The 14,107-nt window shown below is 42.3% G+C and overlaps 1 protein-coding gene across 1 annotated transcript in view; it reads left to right on the top strand.

The window, feature by feature from the left end:
* Positions 1-14,107, top strand: part of FANCM (FA complementation group M) — an 80,124-nt gene that overhangs the window by 19,135 nt on the left and 46,882 nt on the right. The window contains exons 5-8 of the mRNA XM_086613510.1: positions 9,303-9,434; positions 10,344-10,476; positions 12,182-12,310; positions 12,796-12,897. Coding sequence (XP_086469636.1) covers positions 9,303-9,434; positions 10,344-10,476; positions 12,182-12,310; positions 12,796-12,897 — 496 coding nt within the window. The remainder of the gene's footprint in view (positions 1-9,302; positions 9,435-10,343; positions 10,477-12,181; positions 12,311-12,795; positions 12,898-14,107) is intronic.

Below are 14,107 nucleotides of genomic sequence, written 5' to 3'. Positions count from 1 at the left end.
CCGCGGATTTGAGGGACACGCAGGGCCGGCCCCGCCGTGCCCGCCCGCCGCCGGGAGGGGCCCCGGGGCGGCGGAGCGCAGCGCAGCTGATGTCGCGGTGCTGATGTCTGGGGCTTCACTCGGCGCTGTAGGATCCCGGCAGTACGGATGTTGAAGCAGTTCGTGTTTCCTGTGTTGGTTCGCTTTTCACTCGTGATCTCTTTTCCAGCTCTTCTCTTCAGATTGCGATCCGATCTAGGTGGTCCTGCTCCGGCAGGGGGATTGCACGAGATGATCCTTTGAGGTCCCTTCCAACCCCTAACATTCTGGGATTCTGTGATTCATCAGCTTTTTTTCCTCGCTGCTTTTCATGTTGTGTTAGTCTGTCTCTATTGTGAGTTTCTTTTAATATTTTCAAACCATGCTTGGAAGACAGATCATAGAATCACAGAATGGTTTGGGTTGGAAGGGAGCTCAAAGATCATCCAGTTCCAGCCCCCCTGCCATGGACAGGGACACCCTCCACTACACCAGGTTGCCCAAAGCCTCATCCAGCCTGGCCTTGAACACTTCCAAGAATGAGGCATCTACAGCTTCTCTGGGCAACCTGTTCCAGTGCCTCACCACCCTCTAAGTGAAATATTTCTTCCTTAGATCCAACCTAAATCTCCCCTCTTCCAGTTTAAAGCCATTGCCCCTTGGCCTGCCCCTACACACCCTTGTAAAAAGTCCCTCTCCAGCTTTCCTGTAGGCCCCCTTGAAGTACTGGAAGGGGAAGATCTTTCATTTTATTCAGGAGTGTCTGCAAGGCCATTCCAAACTCACTGCATTAGGAGTGCCAAAGCCATGGGTCATTTTCTTGTTGAAAGTCCAGCTTTGGAAGCTGACAGCAGCATAATTCTGCGATTTCTGAGGCAAGCCTGCATGAGAAAGAGGTAGATGAGCAAACCTGTTATGGGGAAGGCCGTAACAATAAAAGCAGGATCTGAATTTGAATCGGAGGTCTCTGTGGAGCATGTGCTTCTACTTGTGGTTGTCTTTCACTCCAGCTTTAATGTGAAGTAAGCGTTGTGGTCCTTTTTGTGCAGGCAGGAAATGGGTACCTCTGGGCTTTTAGAATTTTAGAATAACGGGAAAACAGTCCTCTCCCATACACTGTTGAGATGCTTGCAGGAGGAGAGCAAAGGTTAGGGATATAACCATTGAGTCTGTGATGTGATGCTTAATGTCTGTCCTTCCCCCCATTCTTTTTTTTTTCCCTGATCAGTATCTTTCTTCCAGGCTCATCTTTGGTTACCTGATCCCAGGGGCTGATCTCGTTGGGACAATGGAGTATTAATTGCCTTAGAAGCCAGAGATGTGGAGTTCTGACTGTGTACTTCTGACATTACAGACTGAAATCCTGCAGTTTCTCTAAAGTGTTTCTTCTGTCAGCCAAAGCTGAGCAGCCAAGGACTGTTGTTTCTTTGAGAATTTGCAAACGGAGGAACAGCTGCCAGTGGGAATGTCCTTAGAGAGCCGTTCTTGCCTAGTGAATTTAGCACGTGGGGTTTTTTTGCAGAGAAGTGGAATGCACTGGTTGCAGTGAGGCAGGTAGTTCCACTGTGAGGATGTTTGGCCTCTTAGTGGATGGTGTATCAGCATCACTGACTCTTCTCTGACCTGAGATGGACTGAGAAGGCAAACCCTTGGTGTATGTTGGAGATGATGCTTAAGTGCTTGGTTGTCTGGTGATTTGATTTCATGGTCAACTACCTAGCGTGCAGAGTCGCAAGATTCATTGGAAACATGCTGAAGGGGACCATGTTTTTGACCATTATTAGACTTTCCTCACAAAGATGCTGTTGAGCTTTCTTTGTGGGGCAGCTACTTTTCTATGGGTAAGGCATAACGAGAATCGATCCACACCACGTGTAGTGTCTTAAATTACACTTCAGTGCAGTGCAAATGCTGACTTCAGTTTTGTTGGTAAGGAGCTTCCCACGTGATTTTGGAAGTTGGATTATTACTATCAAGTGAGATCATCCTGACTCTGGAAGATTTCTTCCTGGAAAACGTTATTCTTGAGAAGAGCTGAGTTTTTGAGGCAATGTGTAGGTAGACACTCTTCCTCTGCCTATCCTGCATAAATAATTCTGACGCCTTCTCACAGAAAACAGTACCAACTCTTTTATTCAAACATTAATTATGAGAATAAATAGTTGCTTAAATGAAATTATTTCTGTTTAGAGGATTGCTAAGCATAGTTGCTGGAGAAAAGAAAAACAACAAAACCAGCCAAACAAAGAAAACCACCAAAAAACAACCCCCAGAAAAAATGTCTAAAATCACAGCCAAATTTCTCAGTTTGTGAGAAATGCCACTGAGTATTCACTGGCTACCTATAAGAAAGAGGCTGGTAGGAGATTCAGATCCTGTTTTAAAGATCTACCTGCACAGGTAACAATTTGAGGATTTGCCTTGCAAATTGAGGATATAAAGCATCCTCAGTAGGATGCGGCTTTCTGTCCCGTGGCAAAGTGAGGACATTTACTCTTACTGAACAGCAGATTGATACAGAAAAGCCACTTTTAACTCCTCAAGTGAAAGAGTAAAAATATTCTCAGTGAAATTAATTGAAGAGTAAAAACTGTAAGCCTTTTTTTGTAACTTCAAGAAGTGAAAAATGCTGTAATAGGAGGAAAACAATATTTTATCTGTTGGCGAATATCAGCTCCAGGGAAGAACAGTGTATGTTCCATGTGTAACAAACCCCTGGTGAGTGGGAAGAATGTGAAGTGTCTGACTGAGTTAACATAAACTTGACTACAAAACTCTCAGAGTCACCAAGATCACTACTAGGTTGACCAGTATTGGTTTTGGAGAATTATAAGATCAGCTTAAAACTGCTATACTGTGCGGTGTCTCTGTTGCTTTATTGTCATTATTGGGAAAGTAAGAAAATGTCGGTACAAAGCTTACACAAAATAGTGCTTTTCTCCATGTTTAGAGTTTGTTTGTCATAACTCTGAATTTATGACAAAGAATAACTGAAACTGAGCACTAGTCATACCTCCAAATGCCTTTCTCAGTTGCCCTCTCTGTCATAAACTCACATTTTTTTAGTGTTAAAAATTGTCCTCTTTCTAATTTGAGAGACTAGATCAACTGTTACAATAAACTATTCTCACTCTGTCCATAAACTTTATGTACTCTGTGTGCCTGTAAAGTTTCTTTGCAGTCAGGCAAAGGATATCCGCAAGCTGCCCTTGCTCATCCATGAGATGTGCTCCCATGACCATGGGGCTGGCCAGTTCTCTGATTGCTGCTGGGCTCCATGACCCCACGTACTTTCTTTTTTGATGGAGTCTCAAGACTTTCTCACTCAACCTGGAGTAATGGTTGGCAGAGACTAAACACAGTTTTTTCTTGGGACTTCCTCCTGGAAGTTACTTTCGGGAATATTAGGTTATCACACTTGCACTTTTCCAGGCAGCATGCTTTGTGGAACACAAACCTTTCTAGTTTTGGTCCTTAAACAAAGCAATGAATGCTCTAGATCTTCATCTAACCTTTGCTGGGGCTGCTCTTTCCTGGGGCTGTAGAAGGCCTTGGTTGCTTTCCTGCCTTCCTGCAAAATCGGTTTGCTCTCCCACAGAACAGTACAATCCCCACAGGGCAGCAAAGCTGGTGAAGGGTCTGGAGCACAAGTCTTATGAGGAGCAGCTGAGGGAACTGCTGATGGTGTTTAGTCTGGAGAGAAGGAGGCTGAGGGGAGACCTTATCCTTCTCTAGAGCTACCTGAAAGGAGGTTGTAGCTCCGTGGGTGTTGGTCTCTTCTTCCAAGTAACAAGTGATAGGACAAGAGGAAATGGCCTCAAGTTGTGCCAGGGGAGGTTTAGATTGGATATGAGGAAAAATTTCTTCACCAAAAGGGTTGTCAAGCGTTGTAACAGGCTGCCCAGGGAAGTGGTTGAGTCACTATCCCTGGGGGTACTTAAAAGCTGTGTAGATGTGGTGCTGAGGGACGTGCTTTAGTGGTGGACTTGACAGTGCTGGGTTAATGGTTGGACTCAATCTTCAAAGTGTCTTCCAACCTAGATGGTTCTATGATTCCATGATCACAACATAATGTGAAGACTTGTGCTAAACGCACTGTCCGAGCTGCTTTTCCAGCTGTGAGTGGTGGGGCCAGAGCCTGGAAGAAGTCTCCTCTTTCCCTTTTCTGCCTTCCTTCACTCCCTTTGCTGAAGATTTGAAAATCTGGAGCAGAGAGCGGGAACAGTGTGTTGTCCATGTGATGCACAGCCGCAACAAAAACCTGGATTTGTGTTTTGAAGCTGCTTGTGATACTTCCCTACCGACACACAGCGCAGTCTCATTTTCTTGCACGCCAACTCCATGTCTGCCCGAGCACGTTTGAACGGGGTCTGTGGTGTATTGTGCACTGGGAATGCCGGAGCCATGAGCTGGGAGAGCAGGGAAGGAGGTGACGGAAGGCCGCAGCTCTGCTGAAGTGCAGTGTGACTGTATGAACCCGGTGAGGTCTGGGAGCGTGCGGAGAGCTTACTGGTGCTTCGCCCTTCCTGGGGACAGGAGTGGACCTTTTCAGTCTTGGCTTTGAAGATAGGGTCTCCTTAGTGACTGGTTTCTCTCAGTCCCCTCCTTTACCCTGAGAGAAACGCAATACAGTGATTTATGATCCGGAGATTTTGTTGGGTGTGTTTGGTGAAGAATGCAAATCTGCATTAAAATAATCAGGCTGGGCCATTTGTTTAGAGCCTTTGTTTTTTTTTTATTGTGCCAAAAGCACAGATTAATGGCAGTTTTTAGTGAGGTGTAGCTGAACCAGTAAGGGTTCTTTGCCTTGCCAGTTCTGCTTGTCATACCCATGGCAGTCCTCAGCAAACATCATAGCTCCAAACCACAGGTCCTAAGCTCATCCCAGGTACCAGCTTCAGAAAATCAGCCCGATTTGCTGGGGAGGATACTTTGTTCAGCAAAAACCTTCATGTTCCCGGCAAGTTTAGTGCGGTATGGTATAACTTTACCAGTTGTCTTTTATGTATTGGTAGTAAATCTGTCAGCCTTTGGAACTCAGTTTAGTGGGCTGGAAAAAGCTATGATTTAAAAAGCAATTAATTGAAATTAATTCTACAGTTCTGTTTTTAAATGGGTAACATAACACTTGAATGTTTTGGAAAGATTGAGGAGGCTTTCCAGAAGTATTGCTTTTTAATTAAAAATAAAGGGCCAGAGGCAAGCTAAATGTAATCTCTGTGAGTAGTGCTTGTTTCTGTATCTCCTCTAAGTAGGTTATGTTTACTGTTCCTTCTGAGTTTTGAAGCTCCAGGTGCCTGGATCCTGCTGTCTTTCATAATAGTCTTCCTCGGTTTGTTTTGCAGAAGGTGATTAAATCAGACAGGGGTGTACATTGAACAAACAGTGACAAGATAATTTTCTAACGTGTTATAAAGTAGGACAGGGATGAAACATAAAAGTACATGTAATGGAAATTTCTTTTTAAAAAAAGCTATGCAACAAGTCTAGGAAATAATAAACCCGTGCTGAAATATTATACTTACTCAGGTATTGCTTTTTAATGAAAACATTAATTTCTTTTCTAGAGAAACATATTTGTGTTCAGGGACCGGTTCCATTTCCACTACTAGAGACACAGTTTCAGCTTGATCTTCAGCATGGCAAGTGTCCGCGTGTCCAGCTGTTCAGGGTTTGATGGGAGAGGGAAGTGCTGTTTTAGCAGTACCGTGTTGGAGTAAAAAGCACTGATGGACCCTTTGCATGGTTAACATTTTTATTTATGGTTTTTTAAATACCTTTTTCTGTCGGCTGGCAGAGACATTTCTGTCTCTGTCCTTTTAAAGTGGCAGGTACAGGCCAGAATTATAAACAATGTGAAGATAACAAACTGTTTGGTAAGAGACAAAGTTTTAAATTTTAAACTCAAACCAAATCTGAGAAATTAATTTCTTGTGCATTTAGACTTCCAAGTGGCTTGGTGAATATTTTTCATTGTATTTTAAGAAAAGATAATTCGATTTCCTTTTTTTTTTTTTTTTTTCCTTTTCTCTGGAAATTCCTAGCAATATTGTAGTTTCCATTTGGTGTTTGCTTGGTGTTAGTGGTTTATTCGATCTAATTAATCCATGAGTCTTAATTAGAAGGAATGCTTCGAGATGGAGTCTCGACTGTGCTCCCATTTCCTGGGGAGCCGGGTAGACCTGAAGACAGGGCTTGGAGGTGCCTCAGGGCTCTTTGGCCACAGACGAGCCTTCCTCGGTCCACCCAGCTGGTGTGACACCAGCTCCCCAGGAGCAGCGGGCAGTGCTCCTCAGCACCGTCCTGCCGTCGGAGCAGCGGGCAGTGCTCCTCAGCACCGTCCTGCCATTGGAGCAGCGGGCAGTGCTCCTCAGCACCATCCTGCCATTGTTGTCGGAGAGGCCTGCCCAGCTGCTCCGGTGGGCATCAACCGTTACCCCTCCACCGGGAGCAGATGAGCCAAGCTGGGTACCTCTGAGCAAAACCAGCACGCTGCCTCGGATATGGTATCCCAGTCTGAAGGCCTGGAGTAGGGAGGAGGAGCAATCGAAGATGCACCAAAGCATTCGGAATTTAGGCTTCATTTCTGTGATTTCTCAGCAGCCTTTATCCGTTGTAATCTGCTTAGCCTGCTGGCTCCTGCTAGCTGTTCTTGAGAGACCTGCAGGCACGGAGTGGGCAGTGTGGAAATTCCCCAGCACAGTCTCCCCAGTTTGGCTGGTGCTTTCACAAGTTTTCCTTCACCCTTCCGAAGTTCTCTTTGCGTTTTTGATTCTTTGGGGGATTAGTGCTGCTGTCACGCCAGTTATTCCCACCCCTTTTCTCAGGATTTGCCGCTTAATGCCACATAGGCACTGTACACAGAATAAGAAGCTAAAGGAATACCAAACTGTAAAAATAATCAAAACAAGCAGACAGAAGTAGTTAAATTAAGCTGCCACTATGTTCACAGAGTAAAAGTAGAATCTGGTTGCTAATAATATTTGTCATCCTCACAGGCTTTAAAAACCCAGCATACACTCAGTGTGTGAAAGGACAAGCGAAGTGGTGTGACTTAGTGTATGAACTTTTACAGTTGATTTTCTTTTCTTGTTAGGGCATTTTTGTCTCCACAAGCCGAAGACATACTTAGATCAGTGTTGTTTGAGGCCTGAAAGTTAAATCTGTTTTTATTGGTTCAGTTGGACTTGATTTTCAGTGGGCTGAAAGAGGTTAGGCATTTGGTATGCTATAGCCTGCACAGCTCAGCTGAACCAGCCTTAAAATGCCTAGAAAACTTGGGAAACACTCTGTGTATGTAAGCAGCCATCGGGGAAATGTCTGCTGTCCAGCTCAGGCAAGACTGCCTTTGGAGAAGGTTGTTATTGTGCACTAAAATGTTTTTGGTGCTCCTATCCAAGTGGGCCAACAGATTGTAAGTAGTTTTTGTAGAGCAAATCTGATTACTCCAATTATTACAGAGTTAGCGCTCATGCAAAACTAAGTCTAGGAAAAAAATCCTGTCTACCTAAGGCTGAGAAACAAAGAGGAAAAACAGGATTAAGATGAATTAGTGCAGATCAGTTCCCTTGTTTCACCGATGTGGAAAGCAGGTACATGTGATGTATAAAAACAAATTGTCTTTTGGCATGGCTTCCGAAGGAAGTGGGGCACGCTGCTGTGCCAGGCCCATCTGCTGGGTGCTCATTCCTCCCTGCTCATGTCTCCTGACTCCCATCCCTTCCACACAGAACTTCCTAACCTGTTTGCTAGTCCTCTGCCTGCAGTGATTTAGACTTCTCAAAGATGGCAACAAGTTTTCCTGAGACTGAAACATCATTCAAGTTACCAGTACGAGAGGGACCTGCAACGCTACAGCCTTGGGGAAGAGTGGCTGGAAAGCTGCCTGGTGGAAAAGGACCTGAGGGTGTTGGTCAACATGCGGCTGAGTATGAGCCAGCAGGTGGCCAAGAAGGCCAAGAGCATCCTGGCTTGTATCAGAAAGAGTGTGGCCAGCAGGTGTAGGGCAGTGATCGTCCCCCTGTACTGGTGAGGCTGCACCTCAAATATCATGTTCAGTTTTGGGCCCCTCACTAGAAGAGAGACCTCGAGGTGCTGGAGCGTGTCCAGAGAAGGGCAGCGGAGCTGGTGAAGGGTCTGGAGCACAGGTCTTATGAGGAGCAGCTGAGGGAACTGGGGCTGTTCAGCCTGGAGAGAAGGAGGCTGAGGGGAGACCTTATTGCTGTCTACAACAGCCTGGAAGGAGGTTGTAGCGAGGTGAGGGTTGGTCTCTTTTACCAAGTAAGACATGATAGGACGAGAGGAAAAGGCCTCAAGTTGTGCCAGGAAGGTTTAGATTGGATATTAGGAAAAATTTCTTCCCTGAAAGGGTTGTCAAGCATTGGCATAGGCTGCTCAGGGAAGTGGCTGAGTCCCACTGGGACAGAGTTAGTTTTTCTTTTTAGCAGAGGAGTCAGCAGAGCGCTGTGCTTTGGATCTGGCCTGGGATTTGCTACGAGAAGAATGTTGACAGCGCACTGGTGTTCATAGTTGGTGCTGAGACATCAAGGACTTTCCAGCTTCCCATGTTTTTGCCAGGGTGCGGGAGCACAACGGGCTGGGGGGTACACGGCCAGGACAGAGGGGCCACAACTCCTCTTATGATTTGAACTTAGACTTAGGATTGAGGGCTGAATTGGCCAATGGAGTATTCCATATCATGCAGCGTTACGTCCAGTATATAGGTGAGGGTTGACTGGGAAGTTGGGAATTCTCTTCTGAAGGTTTTCTTGGACTTTCAGAGTTCTCTCTCTCTCTCTCTTGCTCTCTTTTTGGGCCTCTTACTCGTCCGCCATTGCGACGTCAGGACTTATTTGTTTTGGGATCGTTTGCCGGGACAGGACAAGTGTAATTACACTGTGCATCACTTCTTTGTATATATTATGACCATACTTATATATATATGTATTAATTAATAATAATATCGTCTATAGGATGGAGGGCACAAATCCTTAGGGAACCAAGCTGTAATAGTTCTACTGCTCTAAGAAAAAAATTTGTAAATTAGCCTAGAAACGTCCTGACAATGGAGAACCTTGCGGGGAGGCAGAGCACGAGGTTGTCAGCTGGTACAGTAACAAATTATTCAGAAATCAATACTGTTTTTTTGAAAAATTCCACGTTTCAAATCAAATAAATGAGCTGCTTGTGTTCTGTAGTGTAAGCTCTTTAAAAATAAAACTATCTCAAACGGCTAAATACACATACCTTCACATCTTTCGTATTCTTCTGTGTTTTGTCTGCAGGTGCTAGAAATGTTTGCTGGACGCCTGATTAGAGTGGGAGTTTTAGCAAGGCGAGATATTCCCAGCCTTACAAAGTACCAGATAATTCTAGCAAGAGATCAGTATAGAAAAAACCCTTCTTCACAAAATATGGTAAATGTCTTTATTTCACCTTATGAAAGTAGTGAATAAATAGTAATACTCCATAGTGTACCAAGTTTCCTGGTACATTTTAGGTTAGTTTTCCTTTGTAACATTCTATTTTTAGCCCTGAAATAAAATATGCCTACTCATTCCGCATTTTTTGATGCTAATACAAAAAAATTAAGGAAAAGATGAAGAACTCCATTTCTAAACAGAAATTGTTTTGTGAAACTGCCAAGTTTACACTTTCCCCTCAGAACTACATTACTGCCTCATTTTTTTATGTAAATTACCATGGGGTGTTCAAATTTTGCAAACTTAAAAAAAAATATTACCTGAAAAAAAAGACTGCGTACCTTAAAAAGGACATTGGGATATACACTTCACAGGAGGCAAGACGATTTTCCTGACAAATTTTGTAGCCTGGGTGGACAAGCCAGAAATCTCTTGTTTTGGCAAATCATAGAATCATAGAATGGTTTGGGTTGGAAGGGACCTCAAAGACCATCCAGTTCCAACCCCCCTGCCATGGGCAGGGACACCCTCCACTACACCAGGTTGCCCAAAGCCTCATCCAACCTGGCCTTGAACACTGCCAGGGATGGGGCAGCCACAACTTCTCTGGGCAGAAGATGCCAATGGATGGTTCAGCTGTCAGATTTTGAGCGTGGAAAGTAACGAGCTAATCCTGGAAGATAATACAGGTATTTTGAAGGTGGAAAAAGATTGCCTTCAGTGATCATAAAGGGTTGTGTAACCTGTTTCCTGAAGGATTTGATAGACAGACAAATGCTGTGCGTTAGCTCGTGCTTTGGCCCTGTTTCTCAGAAGTCAATCTTATTTTTGTCGGAAGAATTGTGGTGTGATTCCTGCTGCTTATCGACGTCCTCATTTAATGAGTCTGTTTTGTTTTCACAGGGAATGCATCAAGGCGTAATTGAAGGAGATTTTGCACTTTGTATCAGTTTATATCATGGTTATGAGCTGCTGCTGCAAATGGGAGTACGGTCATTATTTATCTACCTTTGTGGAATTATGGATGGATCAAAAGGTGAAACATCTTCAGAAACATCCTTCTTTTTCTCTCCACTCTCTCTCATTTCATTTACCTCGACTGTGTGGCTAGTTTTGCACAAAACTTACATAACAGTTGGGTTGCAAACGTAATTGGTATTTTGTTCCCCTTCATTCCTATGGGAAACATGTCAGCACAATGTTAAAGGTAGAGTATATTTGGGAAAGCAAATGGGTTTATATGGCAGCAGTTCTGAAAAAAATAAAGCACAAACAAGAATGCCTTTGGAGAGACAGAGAATAACCATTAAACAATTTAAACTGAGAAATTGTTTAGTCTTGTAAAGCAATTCCTTCCCCTATAACAAAACTCACGTATCCATGAGTTTTAAGCATCTTTGCCAGAAGATTAGAGATTTGGACTCCTCACACTAGAATTTCTACCCCAGCTGTGCAACATCTTCCACGCTCACTAACAGAAAGTTTTTTCTCTTCTGGCCTCAGTTTATTTTCCTAATTCTTTGCTCGCTATTGTGAGTGTTTTGCAATTCTCCACAGTCTGGAGAATTCTGGAAGGCCTGGTTTGGTACTGACATCTTTTCTGAGGGGGAAGATTTCCATTTGGCAATGTCAGTCCAACAGCAAGTATCTTCTGAACAATGGATGTGGGAAGGGAAGGTTCCAACTGTTCGGATTACCCCATGGTGTAGCTCTCAGGTTTCTTCACTTTGCTTTACACTTTGCTGTGTAACTGTGTGGTAACGTACAAAAGCTGCTTTGCCTACAGCACTGCTTAATTAAAATGGCACTGCTTTGTCCTGCATCTGAACCGAAGTGTACAGTGCTTGCTTCATGTTACAGAACATCTATAGAATATATTTTTATAGTATGGATGTGCTAATAATTTCTAATTAATTTTATACTTTTGACGTTTTTAAGACTTATTACTTTTGCACGTGCAGGTTTTTACATTTCTCATGGTACAGTGCTGCTGTTAGACCTAGGCACTGGAGAGCATTTCATGTATTTCCTAGTTTCTCAGAGTCTTTAAATCTCTGCTATTAAATGTGACTGATGAAAAACAGTTCTAATAAATAGGTCTTCTGTACAGGTTCTGGTAAGTTTGATTTCTAGTTTGAGTAGAACAAAATTCTTTTCAATGTTGATATAAAATCGTTCAAGAAACTTCGGAATTCTAGCTTCTAGTCTAGGTTCCCTTGTCTTTGAGTAACTGGCAACACTTGATAGAATCCTAAAATGGTTTGGGTTGGAAGGGACCTTAAAGATCTAGTTCCAACCCCCCTGCCATGGACAGGGACACCCTCCACTACACCACATTGCTCAAAGCCCCATCCCTTTAACGCTTTCAGAGATGGGACATCCACAGCTTCTCTGGGCAACATGTTCCAGTGCCTCACCACCCTCATCGTTTCTCGATTGGATGACTTTTCTAGTGCTAAAGGATTGATGTAAAACTTTTCAGTTTACTCACAGGACCAAGCTTCTGTTTATATTTATGTTTTTCATGTTTAAATTTATGTTTTTATCTTTAAATTCTATAATGGCATCTTCCGTGAAAATGTATTGATGCTAAACAATGTTTATTACATTTTCTAAAACTAACATGTATCTTTTAGCTCTTGAAAGGAGTTTCCTACTTCTGAGAAAGCTTATCTTCAGGATAGCAAAAATGATATTCACTCGGGCTATTAAATACTAAGGTGTTTCAACTTTTTACAAAGGGTTAACCCGCACGAAGAATGAACTTGGTCGTAATGAGGACTTCATGAAGCTCTATCAGCAGCTTAGAGACATGTTTGCAGACACATCTCTGGCTTCAGCAGATGGAAATGTTCACAAGGGTAAAACAAGTCAATTTTTCCCTTTAGGGACAGAATTACTTTCTGTTTAAATGAAAGAGTGGGTACCTCTACATAGTTTGTAGATGCAGAAGCTATTAATTGTGATAGTCTAGTGTTCTTTATTGCAGCTTGTTTTCCCCAGACTTTTTTTTTAATCTTCTCTCAGTGGTTTTAGCTACCTTGAAGCAAGTTTTTTATGTTTTAAGTTTTTAATTTGATTTAAAATGAAAGGTTAGAATATTATTGTTTGACTATATATCTTTTACAGTGTGACTGTAACAAAAGTAACAACACTTTTTGAAAAACTGGGTTTAACAAATGTGCTTCTGTAAGTAGTTCACCAATGTGTGTGTTTAGGTAAAGGCAATTAGAACTGGTGTCAGGAATTTGTATGTCTGACTCAGAGAATTATAATGGGAGGAAATGAAGTTCACTAAACCTTCATACTTGGTGCTGGTTTCCTTATATCTTTAATTGCTTTATGTCCTTTTCAGTGTTTGAAAATAAAAAGGAATTTATTTACAGTCATCCAAAATTAAAGAAATTAGAGGAAATCGTAATAGAACACTTCAAATCCTGGAAGAAGGAGTGTTCTGGTAAGTACCAACTACTCAAAGAAGAAGTATCTGAACAGCTGAGCATTTGGATGAAAACAAGAAAGATCTTACTGATTTATTTCCTAATTTGCTCAAGTGCTTCTTTATTGTCTTGTATGTTTGTTTTTCTGCGTGGAAAAGTCCTTTTTAGAAGACCTGTACCATAAAATTTCTTTAAGAAAAAAACATTCTGTAAGTTAATCAGATTTAATTTGATATAAATTTTTCTACCAGCTTAGCAAAACAGTGATAGTAAACTCATTCCTAGTGTTTGTCTCATGATTTTCATGGAAACCATCTTTCAGTGCAATGCTCCCATTACCTCCTGCACACTTAGATGCAACGTACTTATGGATCTTAAGGATAAAAGCTCTGACACCAGCCTATTGTAAAGAATGCCAAACTCTGAGGCACTGATTCGAAGTTAAAAAGCTTTAATAAACTTAATCAATCTCTCCTTCCTTTTCATCTTGACCAAAAAGGAGAACAAAAGTGTGTCATACAGTAGTGTGACATTATGAAGCAAAATATTCTCCATCATTCAGATGTCTCTGGTTTTAGGAAGTTTCAGCTACTTGATCCAATTGTTGCTTTTGGACTGATGACATCAGTAACAATAATTTCTTTTGCAACTTATTTTTTTCTTTGTCTATTTGGATCTTTGTGGTCTATGAAGTTCTGATAATTTCTGACCTGCCCTTCTGCTTTGTTGTGGTTTTTTCCTATCTTAGATGCTTGGTTCTTAGAATACACTTTAAATGATTGCTGCCTTTTAGTAGGCAACTTCAAGTTTCCTCATTTCTGTTTTTGTTAGTTTATAATATATCTAAATTTATTTAATCAAATTACTTTCCTTTTTTTTTCCCTCCTCCCACCACCCCACCACACTCCATCCACGCTTCTCTCTGTTCTCCCTGACTCCCTCCATGCCTCTGTCTTCTCTCCTGTAACATCATCTTCCTCAACTATTGCCTGTTGTTTTCAAATTCTGTATTCTGGGCTGGAGTTACTTTAACTAAGTTTCATAGTTAATACTCTTCCATCTTCTTTCGACAGCATGGATTTTGCTGTCGTATGAATCCCCTCAGATATGTTTTTTCCTTGCAGTGTTGATCAGACATGTCTCTTAATATTACTAGCAGGTAATTAATAAGCAAATGTTTTGTTGTTGTGTTTTGTGTCTGTGTGCATGAACCTCAGAAGTGAGTAA

Source organism: Tauraco erythrolophus, chromosome 6 (assembly GCF_009769465.1).
Source record: "Tauraco erythrolophus isolate bTauEry1 chromosome 6, bTauEry1.pri, whole genome shotgun sequence".
Lineage (NCBI taxonomy): Eukaryota > Metazoa > Chordata > Aves > Musophagiformes > Musophagidae > Tauraco > Tauraco erythrolophus.
The sequence above is the reverse complement of the archived record's forward strand: the minus strand, read 5'-3'. Positions and strand labels throughout refer to the sequence as shown.